Raw genomic sequence first — 19,737 nt, forward strand, 5'->3', positions numbered from 1 at the left:
ATCATCACATGAGTGATCAAAGTCCTCTGCCACTAGAAAAAGGATTCTCTCCTTGAGGGGAGTGAATATATAAATGTCTTCACTCAGCTGTCTTGGCTGTCTCCAACTTATTTTAGGATAGTTTCTTTTGGAATATGACAAAGCGAGGGATTGAACTGGCTAGCACAGTGGTTAGCACTGGGGGAGATAAAATGGTGATGTGTTCCAAATGAGTGAGTAGGAAGTGCAGACATGCAGAGTTAATAGTATTTTTTTGGAGGGGGTGTGATCTTGGTATGAGGACACTTTGATTTATGTTGCATTTAAAACACTCAAAGTGAAAAGAGATTTTGTCAGACTCCGCTGTGTTGCAGCCTTACTCAATAATTTTACATCAGTTTTTATAGCGCTTAAAGTAAATGCAAAACTCACTTTTGTATTTGTTTGAGCTTGTTTGCTTGCTTTTAAATTTTGTTTATCGTCATAAATTAAGGAAGAATCATTTAGTTAGTAAGGCAGCTATTGTGTAATTCAAAAGAATGCCAACAGCATGGCACGAAATCACCAGTGAGATTAAAATCACCTTTGGGCTTGCTTCATTGCACTGCCCTGTAGTAAAATCATGGCATATACTTTAGTTTGGTGACCATTGAATAATCAAGGCTGTAACCAAAGAATTGTCAAAACATTTAGGTGTGATTCAAAACAAGCCACTGATAGAATTGGGATGTCATGTTGAGGTTGTACATGATGTTGGTGAGGCCTCTTCCAGCGTACTGTGTACTGTTCTGGTCGCCCTGTTACAGGAAGGCTATTATTAAGCTGGAGAGCATTCAGAAAAGATTTACCAGAATATAACCAGGAATGGAGGGTTTGAGAAATAAAAAAAGACTGGAAATACTGGGACTTCTTTCTCTGAAGCATAGGACGTTGAGGGTGACCTTACTGAGGCTTATAAAATCATGAGGGCCAGAGAAAAGGTGAATGACAAGGGTCTTTTCCCGAGGGTTGGGGAGTTCAAAAGCAGGGGTCATATTTTTAAGGTGAGAGGAGTAAGATTTTAAAAAGGATATGAGGGCACCTTTTTTCAAAGAGTGCAGTTCGTATGTGGAATGAACTGCCACAGAAAATGGTGCATGCAGGTACAGTTACAACATTTAAAAGATATTTGGATAAGTACGTGAAGAGGAAAGGTTTGGAGGTATATGAGGCAAGCACAGGCAGGTGGGACTTATGTAATTTGGGAATGTGGTTTCCATGCTGTATGACTGTATGATTGTGACAGCATTTTAATTGGCAGTCGCAAGTGCTTTTTCATTGCTTCAGGGCAGAATATTGGGCAGGATTATTTCAAATTACATAATTAATGAAGACCGTGCTTATCTCGAAGTTAACATTGTAAATTCCGGGAATTAAAATTTAGAAACCTGGTGTAATGATTCATAGCATCTTTATTTTTAAAGCCTTTTTAAACCAATACTTTATTTTAGTAACTGCCTTTTGCTATCTATTCAATTGTTATCAAAGGCCTGTATTTTCCACTGCTTGGGACATTGGGACATACTGAATATTTGTGAATTACTCAAGAAGTTGAAACTTCCAGTGAACTATTATCCAGTGACTGGAATCCTCTGAAAATGTCTGCAGTTCTTGAATCTGAGTGGGACACTTTGGAGGATTCTGACTTACTGAATAATTAGCTAAGAGAATTCAGAGGCATTGAAATCTGCTGTTAACTCGTTTACTAACTATAAAATTAACCCTGCAATTGCTCATTGACCACCGCCCCCCAACCCTCATCACTCTTGCTAATAAATCCCACAGCCACCAACACATCTGCTTTGGACTCGACCAGATCTCTCCCAACTCCCCAAAGAGTAACTTGACTTGATACTCAACCCAGATTCTTCGTCCAGCCACCAGCCTACCCTAAGCACTCATCTGCTCATCTGCAGCTCAACATCATCCGTGTGACTCTAATACCTACGTGGTGCTCTGCCCCCTTCTACTTCATACACTTCACCATTGCTCAGCAATTGTCTATGACGTCAGGACATCTAAATCTTGGAATATGGCAGCTGATGTCAAGGAAAGGGGTGCAGTTTTCACATTGATCTACTCTGCTGCTGGCTGCATGGATTTTTTGGCCTGGACTAGACTGCTTCAACTGGCAGTGTCTCATAGCCTCTGTAGAGTTCCTACAAAGTTGTGGGTACTTTCTTGTCAGTTAACAACTGGAAATAAGATATCTGATTCTGATTGGAGGATTTGGGCTGCAATTTTCACTCATTAAGTATTTGAAATGTTTTGTATCATTGTCACATCGATATTTGTTTATATCTATGTGTATTTCTCCAAATGTGTTAACTTTTCTGCCCATACTTTGTTTTAGGTATGGGTTTATTACCTTTGAGACCCAGGAAGATGCTCAAAAGATCTTACAGGAGGTAAGAGCCAAAATTTTCATTTTACAAAATCTCTTACATTAAGATTGATGTCTTTGTTTAGTTGTTGTCCACAAATTCCAGTTCCATCCAAACAAAAATTCACTACGCAGAATGGGAGTCTCTCTTTACAAATATCTTCAAGTCATCTTTCGATAGCCAGAGACTTTTCCCCAGGGCAGGATTGACTGCCACAAGGGGTCATAGTTTTAAGGTGTTCAGAGGAAGGTATAGAGGAGACATCAGAGGGAGGTTCTTCACCCAGAGAGTTGTGAGCACATGGAATACTTTGCCAGTGGTAGACGTGGAAGCAGAGTCATTAGCGACATTTAAGCGACTGCTGGACATGCACATGGACAGCCGTGAATTGAGGGGAATGTAGGTTAGGTTATTTTATTTTTGGATTAGGATTAATCCACAGCACAACATCGTGGGCCAAAGGGCCTGTACTGTGCTGTACTTTTCTATGTTCTATGTCAACAAACGAACTCAGGGATAGTAGAAACTGCCAATGCTGGAATCTGAGATAACAAGGCATAGAGCTGGATGAACACAGGCAGCATTCATATTTACCAAAGCAGAAGGTGACAAATTCATGTGAACGAGGAGGTAGTTGAGATACTTCATGATGCATTATTCAAATTAACCTTCAAACCCATTCTTAAAACGGGTCACTGGACCTGAAATGTAAATTCTGTTTTCTCTCCAGAAATGTTGCTAGACCCGCTGAGTTTTTCCAGCAATTTCTGTTTCTGTACTAAACTATATTTGTCTCATTCACCTGCACTTGGTCCATAGCCAACTGTGTGCTGTGATTTTAAGTACTCACAAGATGCTTCTTAAATGCTATGTGAGTATCTGCCTCCACCACCTTTCAGGCAGTGCGTTATATATTTCAATCTCCCTCTGGGTGAAGAACAGTTTTCTTCAGATATCCTCTAGATTATTTACTCCTAACTTTCTAAACATTTGCCCTCTGGTCTTAGATGCCTCTGCCATTGTTCTCAACATAGCTTGTCAATGCCTCATACTTTTATATACCTCAATCAGAAACTCCCTCCTCCTCTACTACAAGGAAAATAAATCCTTTATAAAAGACCTTAAAGTAAGGGAACACTTAGGAGGCAGTATCATAATATGGTAGAGTTCAGTCTGCACTTTGAAAGAGAGAAGGCAAAATCGGATGTAATGGTATTACAGTTAAATAAAGGTAATTACAGGGACATGAGAGAGGAATTGACGGAAATCGACTGGAAACAGAGCCTACCGGGGAAGACAGTAGACCAACAATGGCAGGAGTTTCTGGGTACAGTTGAGGACATAGTACAGAGGCTCATCCCAAAGAAAAGAAAGATTATCCGGGGTGGGATTAGACAGCCATGGCTGACAAAGGAAGTCAGGAAATATATCAAAGAAAAAGAGACAGCCTATAAAGTGGCCAAGAGCATTGGGAAATCAGAAGATTGGGAAGGCTACGAAAACAAACAGAGGATAACAAAGAGAGCAATAAGGAAGGAGAGGATCAAATATGAAGGTAGGCTAGCTAGTAATATTAGAAATGATAGTAAAAGCTTCTTTCAAAACATAAGAAACAAACGAGAGGCAAAAGTAGATATTGGGCTGCTCCAAATTGACGCTGGAAGGCTAGTGATGGGAGATAAGGAAATAGCTGAAGAACTTAATAAGTACTTTGCGTCAGTCTTCACAGTGGAAGACATGAGTAGTATGCCAACAATTAGAGAGAGCCAGGGGGCAAAGTTGAGTACGGTAAGCATTACAAAAGAGAAAGTGCTAGAAAAGCTAAAAGGTCTAAAAATTGATAAATCTCCTGGCCCCGATGGGCTACATCCTAGAGTTCTGAGGGAGGTGGCTGAAGAAATAGCAGAGGCTTTGGTCGTGATCTTTCAAAAGTCACTGGAGTCAAGGAAAGTCCCAGATGGTTGGAAAATTGCTGTTGTAGCCCCCTTGTTTAAGAAAGGATCAAGGCAAAAGATGGAAAATTATAGGCCAATTAGCCTAACCTCGGTAGTTGGTAAAATTCTGGAATCCATTGTCAAGGATGAGATTTCTAAATTCCTGGAAGTGCAGGGTCAGATTAGAACAAGTCAGCATGGATTTAGTAAGGGGATGTCGTGCCTGACAAACCTGTTAGAATTCTTTGAAGAGGTAACAAGTATGTTAGACCAGGGAAACCCAGTAGATGTTATCTGTCTAGACTTCCAAAAGGCCTTTGATATGGTGCCTCACGGGAGGCTGCTGTGCAAGGTGAGGGCCCATGGTGTTCGAGGTGAGCTACTGGCTTGGATTGAGGATTGGCTGTCTGACAGAAGGCAGAGAGTTGGGATAAAAGGCTCTTTTTCGGAATGGCAACCGGTGACAAGTGGTGTCCCCTAGGGTTCAGTGTTGAGGCCGCAGCTGTTCACATGATACATTAATGACTTGGATGAAGGGACAGGGGGCATTCTGGCGAAGCTTGCCGATGATACAAAGATAGGTGGACGGACAGGTAGTACTGAGGAGATGGGGAAGCTGCAGAAAGATTTAGACAGTTTAGGAGAGTGGTCCAGGAAATGGCTGATGAAATTCAATGTGAGGTTTTGCACTTTGGCAAAAAGAATACAGGCATGTACTATTTTCTAAATGATGAGAAAATTCGCAAAGCAGAAGTACAAAGGGATCTGGGAGTGTTGGTCCAGGATTCTCTAAAGGTTAACTTGCAGGTAGAGTCTGTAATTAAGAAAGCGAATGTAATGTTGTTGTTTATCTCAAGAGGGTTGGAATATAAAAGCAGCGATGTGCTTCTGAGGCTTTATAAAGCTCTAGTTAGGCCCCATTTAGAATACTGTGTCCAATTTTGGGCCCCTCAGCTCAAGAAGGACATACTAGCCCTGGAGCATGTCCAGCAGAGATTCATACAGATGATCCCTGGAAAGGTAGGTTTAACATATGATGAATGGCTAAGGATCCTGGGATTGTACTCATTAGAGTTTAGAAAGTTGAGGGGAGATCTGATAGAAACTTACAAGATAATGTATGGTTTAGAAGGGGTGGACACTGGGAAGTTGTTTCCATTAGGCGGGGAGACTAGGACCTGTGGGCACAGCCTTAAAATTAGAGGGGGTAAATTTAAAACTGAAATGAGACGACATTCCTTCAGCCAGAGAGTGGCGGGCTTGTGGAATTCATTGCCACAGAGTGCAGTGGAGGCCGGGACGATGGATGCCTTCAAGGCAGAGATCGACAAATTTTTGATCTCAGAAGGAATCAAAGCTACGGGGAGAGTGCAGGGAAGTGGAGTTGAAATGCCCATTCGCCATGATTTAAATGGCGGAGTGGACTTGATGGGCCGAATGGCCTTACTTCCACTCCTGTGTCTTATGGTAAATCCAAGTCTCTCCTCGTTATTGAGACATTCCATCCCAAATAACGTCCTGGTAGAAGTTTTTTTGACAGACTAGGAACAGGCATGTCAGGCCTTTCAAATATATTCTTCACTGTCCTGGAACAGTTTACCTCAAAATGGACAGCAAACATAAGGGAACGTTAGATTTTGATATTCTCTCTGTCCATTCCTACAAAAATCTTTGGCCTGTGCTTAATTATTAGTGTCATGTTATTGTCTCCCAGTCATTCTTAGGTTAAACAAAGTGCCTTCTGACATCCGCAGAAATGATCTCTTCTGAGGTTCTGGAGTAGGGATCAAGGGTTTTGTATCTTGGTACTCACACTAGGAGGGAATAGCAAGGTTTTATCTTTCTCTTTGCATGGAGTTGTTCCAATATGTGTCAGTGGGAAGGAAAGCCACCTGTGGCTAAAAGGGAGCTATCATTAGGGGTTTGAAAATGCGAAGTATTGGTGCTGGGTTTTGGTGTATAAAGGCACGAAATGTGAGCTATGGCTTATTTTACTATTTACGAGTTGGGGGTTAATGTGTATTTCAGGAAACTTGTTAGGAATAATTTAACAATTAATGGGCACCTTATTGTGAACTTGTGGCAAAGTGGCAGTGCCCCTGCCTCTGAACCAGAAGTCCTGGCTTCAAATCCCACCTGCTCCAAGGGTTTGTAGTACAACTCTGAACAGGTTGATTATAAAATATCTCCATGGGTGATGGCTGCTTGAGGCACAGTAGTAATATCCCTGCCTCTGATCCAGGATGCCCAGTTCAAGTCACATCTGCTCAGAATGTGTGTCATAAAATGGCCTAACTGGTTGAGTAAAAGTATCGATAGACTAATGGTGCATTTGAAAACATCATTTGGCAGGTAAGCCAGAATGAAAGCTTGGGTGGGGTCAGCAGTTCATATCTAACCACAGTAGTTCAATACCCATTGAAAGTCAGTCTTAGTGAGGGTGACGATGAAGCTGTTGTAGGTTATTATGATTGAATTATTGGAGAATTGTGGTGTTGTGGTAATATCACTGGGCCAATAATCTGTAGGCCCAGGTTAATGCTTTGTTTCCAAAGGCATGATTCAAATTCCACCTCTAATAAATAGTGGAGTTACCACAGAAAGCTAAAATACATTCTTAAGTATACTGTGGTCAACCAGTGGTTACTTGCTTATACGAATTGCTTAAGAGAACATGTATATTTGGCTCAAAGTAGAATACTTCATTCGATAATAGATTTTCTATCAGTGAACTTGATGATGGTTTGGAGTTAAAATGTATGTTTAAAATGAATTCTTAAGGAAGATGTTAAATCTCATTACAGCTATTGTCCGAATCATTTAAATTTAATTTTATTCAAAAACATTCTACTCTCAAGATTGTGTGTGGAATAAGTAATTAAAGTGAAAGGCAGATTATGCACTAGTTTAATGTTAGTTATTTTCCTACTGAAATTTGCCACATTTGATGTACACCATTCAAGAATCTTCTCAGATTGTGTAAAAGTATGTGTATCGTAAGTAGAATATAATACATTTTGTATGGGGAGAAAAATTCAAGCCATTTTGAGTCATTGAAAGGAGTCTTGTGTAAGAATGTTCTAAAATCCATATCAATTTTGAGACGATAATATTACCACAGATTGTTAACATTCAGGAAGGCTTCATTTGTGGAATAAGGACTTTGATCCTTTGATTCAGGCCTCCTTTAAATCGATTAGTTTAGTTGTTACAACAATTATAGCATTGTTATATATCTTTCAACTAATTATTATATTTCACTGCAGAACATCTGCAAGAAATTAATACAGAATCAGTACAATTGAAGACAGCAATCAGTAGAGTTGATACCTTGGCCATACACTCTTAACTCAATATTATCAGAAGAGGCTTTTCCCTAATGATTGATGCATTGTAATTGCAAAGTTGATATAGTAAATATTTTCATTCAGACCATCTATCTAACAAATGACGATTCAGGCCAATCCACATATGAGAAATCTTTTCTCATATTATGGTGGCTGTAACAAATTCCACCACAACGGATGAAACAATCCACAACATTCTAAGCAAGCAGCCTACAACATTTTGACAAGAAAGTCAATTTGTCCTGCTCTCTATGTGACTGGATAGATAATTTGAAATGAATCCAGAATCCCAATTTACGTCTTCACTAATAACTACTCCATTCTCTCTTGGGCCATAGCCTTTCTCTGCACAAGTTTCATTGAAATCCATTCATCAGTGTTTGAGCTATATTAACAACCAACAAATGAAACTTATGTCTTTGCTTTTAAATCACCCTTTCATACAGCAATTTTGAACTGTAAACTTGGTGTTATTTCTTATAGACATGACTGATATAATATGTTGTGCTTCCACGTCTTATCCATTTCAGGCAGAGAAGTTGAATTACAAAGATAAAAAACTGAATATTGGCCCAGCAATAAGAAAGCAACAAGTGGGGATTCCACGTATGTACATACTAATTTACCTAATTATTGGTGATTACACAGAAAAAGAATAGTGTTTCACAGTACCAGTCATGAGAATTCTTATTTGCTCAAACTTTGCTGAGAAAATGGGCAAGAGAGCAGGAAGGATCTTCCTGTGAAGTTACATTGGTTTTTCAGGTAGATGGGAATGGAAAATTTACCACAGTTGCTGCTGCTTTTAGGAATAATACAGTCAGTGCTAAGTTTCACAGTAATTCCGTGCAAAATGAGTAATTTACGAATGAAATCAACATTCTCAAAGACCAAAGCCATGTGGTTGCTTCATGTGTTTTATGAGTTTTTGATATTGATTTTTAAAAAACATTTCTGTTTAGAATAAACATTCCTTAATTTAAAATTTTGCCCATCTTAAGGCTTTTTTTTCCTATTATTTGAATGTAGAACTTTTAAAAATGTTTTTGCATAGTCACAGCGAAATGTTTTCAGTAAAATTACTGGACTCATTCCTGCATAGGCCAACGGCTGTTACTGGTGAGAAGAGTGGAATCTGACGCCCTCTCTTGTGGGGATTGAGTGAATGAGGGAGAGGTTGGGGGTCAGTGCGGCATGGATCTTGTAGCTGGGCGATTACTGCCACCTTCCCACATCTACCCTAATTAAATTCACCACCAATTTAAGCCACTAATTCCACTTAAGAAACTCATCCTGTAGTTACTAATACCACCCTGGTGGTGGGCAGTGGACTGGTCTTGTGGTGATCACAAGAAAACTTGAGTCAGGTTTACTTGCTGGCTCCTGGGAGAACAAAGAAACCTACAGCACAGGAACAGGCCCTTCGGCCCTCCAAGCCTGCACCGATCAAGATCCTCTGTCTAACCTGTCATCTATTTTCTAAGGGTCTGTGTCCATTTGCTCCCTGCCCATCCGTGTACCTGTCCAAATATTTCTTAAAAGACGCTAACATGTCTGCGTCTCCCACCTCCGCTGGCAACGCGTTCCAGGCACCCACTACCCTCTGTGTAAAAAAACTTTCCACGCTGATCTCCCTTAAACTTTCCTCCTCTCACTTTGAACTCATGACCCTGAGTAATTGAGTCCCCCACTCTGGGAAAAAGCTTTTTGCTATCCACCCTGTCCATACCCCTCATGATTTTGTAGACCTCAGTCAGGTCCCCCCTCAATCTCCATCTTTCTAATGAAAATAATCCAAATCTACTCAACCTCTCTTCATAGCTAGCACCGTCCATACCAGGCAACATCCTGGTGAACCTCCTCTGCACCCTCTCCAAAGCATCCACGTCCTTTTGGTAATGAGGCAACCAGAACTGCACACAGTACTCCAAATGTGGCCGAAACCAAAGTCCTATACAACTGCAACATGACCTGCCAACTCTTGTACTCAATACTCCGCCCAATGAAGGAAAGCATGCCATATGCCTCCTTGACCACCCTATTGACCTGCGTTGTCACCTTCAGGGAACAATGGACCTGAACACCCAGATCTCTCTGTTCATCAACTTTCCCTGGGACTTTTCCATTTACTGTATAGTGCGCCCTTGAATTTGATCTTCCAAAATGCATCACCTTGCATTTGCCCGGATTGAACCCCATCTGCCATTTATCTGCCCAACTCTCCAGTCTGTCTATATTCTGCTGTAATCTCTGACAGTCCCCTTCACTATCTGCTACTCCACCAATCTTAGTGTCATCTGCAAACTTGCTGATCAGGCCACCTACACCTTCTTCCAAATCATTTACATATATCACAAACAACAGTGATCCCAGCACAGATCCCTGTGGAACACCACTGGTCACAGGTCTCCAATTTGAGAAACTCCCTTCTACTACCACTCTCTGTCTCCTGTTGCCTAGACAGTTTTTTATCCATCTAGCTAGCACACCCTGGACCCCATGTGACTTCAGTTTCTCCATCAGCCTGCCATGGGGAACTTTATCAAACGCCTTACTGAAGTCCATATATATGACATCTACAGCCTTTCCCTCTTCAATCAATTTTGTCACGTCCTCAAAGAATTCTATTAAGTTGGTAAGACATGACCTTCCCTGCACAAAACCATGTTGCCTATCACTGATAAGCCTATTTTCTTCCAAATGGGAATAAATCCTATTCCTCAGTATCTTCTCCAGTAGCTTCCCTACCACTGACGTCAGGCTCACCGGTCGATAATTACCTGGATTATCCTTGCTGCCCTTCTTAAACAAGGGGACAACATTAGCAAGTCTCCAGTCTTCCGGGACCTCACCAGTGTCTAAGGATGCTGAAAATATATCTGTTAAGGCCCCGGCTATTTCCTCTCTCACTTCCCTCACTAACCTGGGATAGATCCCACCCGGACTTGGGGACTTGTTCACCTTAATGTCTTTTAGGATACCCAACACTTCCTCCTTCCTTATGTCAACTTGACCTAGAGTAAGCAAACATCTATCCCTAATCTCAACATCTGTCATGTCCCTCTCCTTGGTGAATACTGATGCAAAGTACTCGTTAAGAATGTCACCCATTTTCTCTGACTAGCGCATAACTTTCCTTCTTTGTCCTTAAGTGGGCCAATCCTTTCTCTAGTTACCCTCTTGCTCTATATATATGAATAAAAGGCTTTGGGATTTTCCTTAACTATGTTTGCCAGCAATATCTCATGTCCTCTCTTAGCCCTCTTAATCCCTCGTTTCAAATTCGCTCTACATTCCCGATATTCTTGCAAAGCTTCGTCTGTCTTCAGTTTCCTAGACCTCGTGTACGCTTCCTTTTTTCTCTTGGCTAGTCTCACAATTTCACCTGTCATCCATGGTTCCCTAATCTTGCCTTTTCGATTCCTCATTTTCACAGGAACATGTCTCTCGTGCACGCTAATCAAACTCTCCTTAAAAGCCTCCCACATATCAAATGTGGATTTACCTTCAAACAGTTTCTCCCAATCTACATTCCTCAGATCCTGCCAAATCTTGGTATAGTCGGCCTTCCACCAGTTTAGTACTCTTCCTTTAGGACCTCTCCCATCCTTGTCCATGAGTATTGTAAAACTTACGGAATTGTGGTCACTATTTCCAAAGTAGTCCCCTACTGTAATATCAACCACCTGGCCGGGTTCATTCCCCAACACCAGGTCCAGTATGGCCCCTTCCCGAGTTGGACTACATACATACTGCTCTAGGACACCCCCCTGGACACACCTTACAAATTGTGCTCCGTCTTGACCCCTAACACTGAGTGAATCCCAGTCAATGTTGGGAAAATTAAAATCTCCCATCACCACCACCCTGTTTCTCCTAAACCTTTCCATTATCTGTTTACATATTTGTACCTCTATCTCACGCTCGCTGTTGGGAGGCCTCTAGTACAGCCCCAACATTGTTACTGCATCCTTCCTATTTCTGAGTTCTACCCATATTGCCTCACTGCTTGCGTCCTCCATGGGGCTCTCCTTCAGTATGGCTGTGATATCGTCTTTGACCAGTGTTGCAACTCCTCCACCCCTTTTACCTCCCTCTCTATCCTGCCTGAAGCATCGATATCCTGGGACAACTAGTTGCCAATCATGCCCTTCCCTCAACCAAGTCTCAGTAATAGCAATAGCATCATACTTCCAGGTACCGATCCAAGCCCTAAGCTCATCTGCCTTATCTACTACACTTCTCGCATTAAAACAAGTGCACCTCAGACCACCTGTCCCTTTGTGTTCAACATCTGCTCCCTGACTACTATTCCCTTTAGTCACACTGACTCCATTATCTAGTTCCCTACAGGCTTTCGTTACTACCTCTTTTCTGTCCAATATTTGGTTCCCATCCCCCTGCCACATTAGTTTAAACCCTCCCCCACAGCATTAACAAAAGCACCCCCAAGGACATTGGTTCCAGTCCGGCTCAGGTGTAGACCATCCAATTTGTAGTAGTCCCACCTTCCTCAGAACTGGTTCCAATGTCCCAGAAATCTGAACCCCTCCCTCCTACATCATCTCTCAAGCCACGCATTCATCCTGGCTATTCTTTCATCTCTGCACTGACAAGCACGTGGCACTGGTAACAATCCTGAGATTACTACCTTTGAGGTCCTACTTTTTAACTTGGCTCCTAACTCCCTAAATTCTGCTTGTAGGACCTCATCCCGTTTTCTGCCTATATCGTTGGTGCCTATATGCACCACGAAAACTGGCTGTTCATCCTCCCCCTTCAGAATGTTCATTAGCCGATTGGAGATATCCCTGACCCGTGCACCTGGGAGGCAACATAACATTCGGGAGTCCCATTTTCGACTGCAGAACTGCCTATCTGCTCCCCTTACCATTGAATCCCCAATGACTATCACCCTTCCACTCTTTTTCCCGCCCTTCTGTACAGCAGAGCCAGCCACAGTGCCATGAATCTGGCCACTGCTGCCTTCCCCTGGTGAGCCATCTCCCCCAACAGTATCCAAAACGGAGTACCTGTTTGGTATTTTTTGGTCACCCATTCGCTATCTCCCTCACCAATCCTAATCTGCGGTGTGACCAACTTGCTAAAGATGCTATCCACGACACCTTCAGCATCGCGTATGCTTCAGAGTGAATCCATCCGCAGCTCCAGCACAGTCATGCGGTCTAACAAGAGCTGCAGCTGGACACACTTTCTACACGCAAAGGAATCAGGGACATCAGCCCTGTCCCTGAGCTCCCACATGGAGCAAGAGGAGCACGACACGGGTGTGAGATCTCCTGACATTATTAAACTTAACTTAGATAAATGAAAAAGGAACCAAAAAGTTTTTGGCAGTCACACGATATATATAAAGAAACGTGAAATAGAAAAAGCCTCACCTTATCTACACACCACCGAGTCTCTTTTTTTGGTTAGAGGAAGAGGGCGGGTGGGAGACACTACACGTGTCGTGTCTCGGGTTCAGCCGCTGCCCAAATAAATGAAGACCGCTCCCGCTCGAGGTAAGCTTTTTAAAGTGGCGGGGGAGAAAATCTTACCTTCCCGGCAGCCTCCTGGTGCTCTCGCTGTCTGGCTCTTGCTCTCCTCCCGAAAATGAAGACCGCTCCCGCTCAAGGTAAGCTTTTTAAAGTGGGGGAAAAAAAGTTACCTTCCCGGCAGCCTCCTGGTGCTCTCTCTGTCTGGCTCTCGCTCTCCTCCCGAAAATGAAGACCGCTCCCGCTCGATGTAAGCTTTTTAAAGTGGGAGGGAAAAATGCTACCTACTCGGCAGCCTCCTGGTCCTCTCTCTGTCTGGCTCTCACTCTCCTCCCGAGAGTCTGTTGTTTCAACGACACTTCCTTTCTGGTTGAACGATTCAGAATTGGTGGAGGGAATCCATACTGACTGTCACCCCAAACTGTGCTGCTGACGTTCCAGTCAGGCCACCTCTCAATATTCTGAATTTCAGAGAGTATAGATCTAATTTGCTCCCAACATGAGTTGTCCTTAGGATTAGTGGACCTTTACTGAGCCCCAAGCAAGTACATCTTTCCTTTAAATGTGGAGACAAAAAAGCACACAGCCGTCCACATGTGATCTCAACAGAACTCAGTATAATGATAACAACACTAATTTGTAACAATACTCCAATTCCGTTGCAATAACAGCCTGCAAGCTATTTGCTTTTTGAAATGTTTGGTGTAGCTTCATACTAACTCCCCGCATTCCTTGCATGTGTATATTCAACTCTCTTTGCACTTTAACATAAAAAAGTTTTACTTACTGTAAAAAGTATTCTGTCTTTTCCATTCTTGTAATCAAAGTAAATAACTTCACACTTCCCAACATTATAATCCATCTGCCACCTTGTTGCCTGCATAATTAACCTATATATTTTTGCAACCACTAAATGTCTCCCTGCAACCGCTTTGTTTCCTTACCACACCTTATCACCCAGCCTGACATTATCAGCAAACTAAATATGCTATGTTCTGTCTCTGCATCAGCATTATTAATCTAGGCAGTTGATTAGTTCAGCAGGCTGGATGGCTGTTTTGTCATGCAGTGTGATGCCACAATGTGGGTTCAGTTCCTGCACTGACTGAGATTGCCCCGAAGGACTCTCCTTCTCAACCTGTCTGTTCACCTGAGGCGTCGTGCCCTCCGGTTAAACAACCACGGGTTGCTGTTGTCTCTCTTGAATGGGAGAGCAGCCACACAGTCTGCTACAGCTATGATGACTTTACCGTTACTAATGTACATTGTAAATAATTGAGGCCTCACCACTGACCCTCGTGTCACTCCTCTGTTCACTGCCTCTCTTTTTGAAAATTACTTGTTTTATATCTTCTCTCCACTTCCCATCTCTTAACCAGTCTTCTATCCTGGGTAATAATTATTCCCAACTCCATGAGCTCTTATCTTTCCTGTGCATCATCTACAAGAATGCCTTTTGGAAATACAGACATTTTAGTTCTACTGGATCTCTTATTCATCCTACTAATTAAATGAAAACTCCCAATAAATTTGTCAAATAGGATTTCTCTTAGTAAAACTTTATGGAGGGTAGAGCAACAAATGTGTGGCTAAGGAGCTGATTAGGGGAGAAAGATTCACATTTTTGGATCATTGGAACCCTTTCTGGGTTAGAAGTGACCTATGTAAGAAGGACAGATTGGGGACGCAAAGGCCCAGTGGTTTTATCAATGGACTGTTAATCCAAATACCCAGTTAACATTCTGGGGACCTGGGTTCAACTACCACCACAGCAGATGATGGAATTTGAATTCAACAAAATATCTAGAATTAAGAATCTAATGATGACCATGAATCCATTGCCAATTGTCAAAAAAAACCTGCGTGGTTCACTGATGTCCTTTAGGGATGGAAACTGCCATCCTTATCTGCGACTCCAGACCCACAGCGATGTGGTTGACTCTTAACGGTCCTCTGGGCAATTAGGGATGGACAATAAATGCTGCCTAGCCAACAACATCCTCATCCTATTAATGAATAAAGGGGGGAAAAAACCTGAATTGGAAGGGAACTAATATACTGGGAGGGGGAGTTGCTACAGCTGCTCAGGAGGATTTAAATTAGTTGGGGGGGGTGGTAGTTGGACCCAGGGAAATAGCAAGGAAAGAGATCATTCTGAGACTTTACTCTTGAATAAGAAGGAAGCATATGTCACGTACAGACTACAGAGATGGAGTGAATCTGTGGACGAATATATAGGCAGTAGGAGTACACTTAAGGGGAAATCAGGAGGACAAAAATCAGGCATGAGCTAGCTTTGGCAAATAGGTTTGAGAAGAATCCAAAGAGATTCTACAAATACATTAAGGACAAAAGAGTAACTAGGGAGAGAACAGAGCCTCTTAAAGATCAGTAAGGCTGCCTATGTGTAGAACCCACAGGAAAGAGTGGAGATACTAAACAAGTATTTTGCATCAGTGTTTACTGTGGAGAAGGAAATGGAAGATATAGAACGTGGGGCAATACATAGCCACACTTTGAAAAATATCCATATTACAGAGGAGGAAGTGCTAGACATGTTAAAATGCATAAAGGGGGATAAATCCCTGGGATCTGATCAGGTGTACCCTCGAACTTTGTGGGAAGCTAAGGAAGTGATTACTGGGTCCTTTGCTGAGATAGTTATATCAGTAGCCACAAATGAGGTGCCAGAGTACAAGGCTTGCTAATGTGGTGCCATTATCTAGGAAAGGCAGTAAGGAAATGCCAGAGAACTATAGACCGGTGAGCCTGACATTGGTAGTGGATAAGTTGTTGGAGGGAATCCTGAGGGACTGGATTTACATGTATTTGGAAAGGCAAGAACTGGTTAGGGATAGTCAATATGTCTTTGTGCATGGGAAATCGTGTCTCGTTAACTTAATTGAGTTTTTTAAAGAAGTAATGAAGAGGGTTGATGATAGCAGACTGGTAGATCTGATCTATAAGGACTTAGTAAGGCATTCAAGAAGGTTCTTCATGATAGACTGGTTAGCAAGGTTGCATCACATGGAGTACAGGAAAATGGTCCAATTGGATACAGAACTGACTCGAGGGTAGCGGTGGAGGGTAGTTTTTCAGACCAGCATTGCGCCTTAAAGAACCACGCTGGGTCTGCTGCTTTTCGTCATTTATATAAATGACCTGAAATGTGAATGTGGATGGTATGGTTACTAAATTTTGCAGATGACACCAAAATTGGAAGTGTACTGGATAGTGAAGGTTACCTCAGAGTACAGTGGGATCTTAATCAGATGAATCAATGAGCCGAGGAGTGGCAGATGGAGTTTAAGTTAAGTCAATGTGAGGTGCTGTGTTTTAGAAAGGCAAATCAGGGCAGATCAGGGCAGGACTTACATACTTAATGGTAAGTTCCTGGGGAGTGTTGCTGAACAAAGAGACCTCGGAGTGCAAGTTCATAGTTCCTTGAAAGTGGAGCCGCAGGTAGATAGGACAGTGAAGAAAGTGTTTGATATGCTTTCCTTTATTGGCCAGTGCATTGAGCATAGGAGTTGGAATGTCATGTTGCAACTGTACAGGAAAATGGTTCGGCCACTTTTGGAATATCGCATTTAATTCTGATCTCCCGGCTAGCGGAAAGATGTTGTAAACTTGACAGGATTCAGAAAGGATTTACAGGAATGTTGCCAGGGTCAGAAGGTTTGAGCTTTTGGGACAAGCTGATTAGGCAGGGGCTATTTTCCCTGGAGCTTGCGAAGCATGATTTTATTTATAAAATCATGATGTGGAGGTGCCGGTGTTGGACTGGGGTGGACAGCATCAAAAGTCACATGACTTACTACATCCAACTGGTTTATTTGAAATTACAAGCTTTCAAATCACTGCTCCTTCATCAGGTGGAAGTCGTGGGGTATAGATAGGGTAAATAGACAATGTCTATTCCCCAGGGTGGGGGAGTCCAAAACTGGGGAAAGATTTAAAAGGGACCTAAGGGGCAACTTTTTCATGCAGAGGGTGGTGCATGTATTGAATGAGCCGTCAGAGGAGGTGGTGGAGGCTGGTGCAATTACAGCATTTACAAGATATCTGGATGGATTTATGAATAGAAAGGGTTTCAAAGGATATGGGCCAAATGCTGGCAAATGGGACTAGATTTATATAGGATATCTGGTTGGCATGGACAAGGTTGACCAAAGGGCCTGTTTCCATGCTGTACATCTCTATGATTCCATGACTTGTTGAGATCATACTAGTGTTTTGAAATGCATTTTTAAGGCTTAGTAATAGATTTTCCCAGCAATTGATATTTGTTTAACATGTAGTTTCTTGTTTGCTCTCTCTTTCTTTCATGAAAAGTAGTGTAACATTTGGCAACTTTCAACCTAATGGGGCCGTTCCGGAGTTTAAAGAAGTTCAGAAATTCATACTTAGAACATCCACTATCTCTGTACTTACCTGTTTTAAAATCATAAACTGGAAGCTGTCAGGCTCAAGGGATTTTCCCAATTTTAATCCCTTGAGTTCCTGCAAGACTTTTTCTCTGGTATTAATATCCTTAATTTCTTGGTTTCTTATAACTCCTAGGATACCATTTATATCTGGAAGGAAGCCGTGTCACCCTCTGCTGGAAATCACATCTAAAATCATGTTTGTTCCCTACTTTGTGGGCTGAGATGGGGGCTAAGCATCAGAGTTTATTGTTACACACCAAAATTCACTTATTGTTGCAAGGGAAGGTTCTCTCCCGTGTTCATGACCTCTGGGGAGAGCTGAGAGAGTTTTCAACCATACATAAACTGCCTTATAGAGAGCTTACAATCTACTGACTACTGGTAAACTAAACTAGCATGTCCTGCAGACATTTTCCAATATCTGAATGAGCTGATTACTAAAATGCAGGAAACAAATGATCCCACCCTAACAATCAAAGTTAAACGTCAGGGTTTCAGGTCAAAAGTTGACCTTGGTAAGAGACAGTGAAAGGGGTTCACTTGGGATGTTTCCACTAGCATCATCAGCAGCAGTCGCAGCCAGCGAGATGCAAGGCATCATATTCAAATACCTGAAAGTATTGCAAGAGAAGTTTGAATTCTGCTTTCCCTTAACAAATGTGGAAGACAATGACTGAGGGGTGACCTTATAGAGGTGTATAAGATCATGAGGAACATGGGTAAGGTAAACAGACAAGGTCTTTTCACGTGGAGGGTGAGTCCAGAACTAGAGGTTTAAAATGAGAGGGGAAAGATTTAAAAGGGATCTAAGGGGCACCTTCTTCACACAGAGGGTTGTGCATGTATTGAATGAGTTTCCAGAGAAAGTGGTAGAGGTTGGTACAATTGAAGGATCCATTTCAAAGCTGTATATCTCTGACTCTGTGACTGAATAGGTGATCCTTTCGGTTCAATATGTTTTAATTCATCACAAACGTTTTTGTTAAAACGAGGAATACACAGAGCTTCAGATGGCCCACACAATGAATGTTCTTTGCTGAATGTGGTGTATGAATATCCGAAGGCCACTGACCATACTATTACTGTTTGCGACAACAGACCTCTGGGAGTTAGCATTTTCAATTGGCATACATGAAAAACAACAGGAAACAGTACTTATGAGTGGAGTAAGATTTGCAGGTGGTCCTCAATAATTCTTCTCCATTTGCATGCCGCCAGACCCAGGTTTCCCCAACCCAGTAGATTTTGGGTTACGTACTTTATATTTTGCTCTGATCTGTTGGTCATGTATAATTGGGAATAGTTGAGTTGAGCAGTTTTTACAACTGTTTCTGTGCTCACAGTTGAAGATCGTGTTTTTTTTTGATGGACTTGAATATCAATACTTTTAATCCTGCTTTGGCTTGTTGTAAGCACTATGTTGTAATCTTCTATAATAAGGTCATAACCATGGTAACTATTGGTAAATGATTATGAACAATCAATTCAGCTACAAAATAGTGAGTGTGCGGTGGAATTACATCTCATTAAAATATGCCTTGGCACTGAAAAGTTGGGAACCACTGCCCTACTCCACTCTGGCCCCAGAAGGCCACAGCCTTCTTTCTCATTGCTATGGTATTGTGCAAGTACACAGTTCACACCTACCCTTTCACTTCCACTCATCCAACCATCCAAGGAATTAGACACTCCTTCCTGGTGAAACAGTGATTGACTATACTATATTCAGTCTATTCCACTGTATTTACTGCTCTGTGGTCTCGTCTACTTTGGCATACTAAATATTAGGGGAGGTGATGGCCGAGTGGTATTATCACTGGACTGTTAATCCAGACACCCAGATAATGCTCTGGGAACTTGGGTTTGAATCCTACCATGGCAGATGGTGGAATTTGAATTCAATAAATATCTGGAATTAAGAGTCTAATGATGACCTTAAATCCATTGTTGATTGTTAGAAAAACCCATCTGGTTCACTAATGTCTTTCAGGCCTATATGTGACTCCAGACCAACAACAATGTAGTTGACTTTTAACTGCTGTCGAGGCAATTAGGGATGGGCAGTAAATGCTGCCTAACCAACAATGCCCTCATTCCATGAATAAATAAAGAAAAATAACTATATG

The 19,737-nt window shown here is 42.0% G+C and overlaps 1 protein-coding gene across 1 annotated transcript in view; it reads left to right on the forward strand.

The window, feature by feature from the left end:
• Positions 1 to 19,737, forward strand: part of LOC125453976 (protein boule-like) — a 117,287-nt gene that overhangs the window by 33,422 nt on the left and 64,128 nt on the right. The window contains exons 4-5 of the mRNA XM_048534176.2: positions 2,372 to 2,426; positions 8,214 to 8,289. Coding sequence (XP_048390133.2) covers positions 2,372 to 2,426; positions 8,214 to 8,289 — 131 coding nt within the window. The remainder of the gene's footprint in view (positions 1 to 2,371; positions 2,427 to 8,213; positions 8,290 to 19,737) is intronic.

The sequence above is a fragment of the Stegostoma tigrinum genome, chromosome 7 (genome assembly GCF_030684315.1).
Source record: "Stegostoma tigrinum isolate sSteTig4 chromosome 7, sSteTig4.hap1, whole genome shotgun sequence".
Classification (NCBI taxonomy): Eukaryota; Metazoa; Chordata; class Chondrichthyes; order Orectolobiformes; family Stegostomatidae; genus Stegostoma; species Stegostoma tigrinum.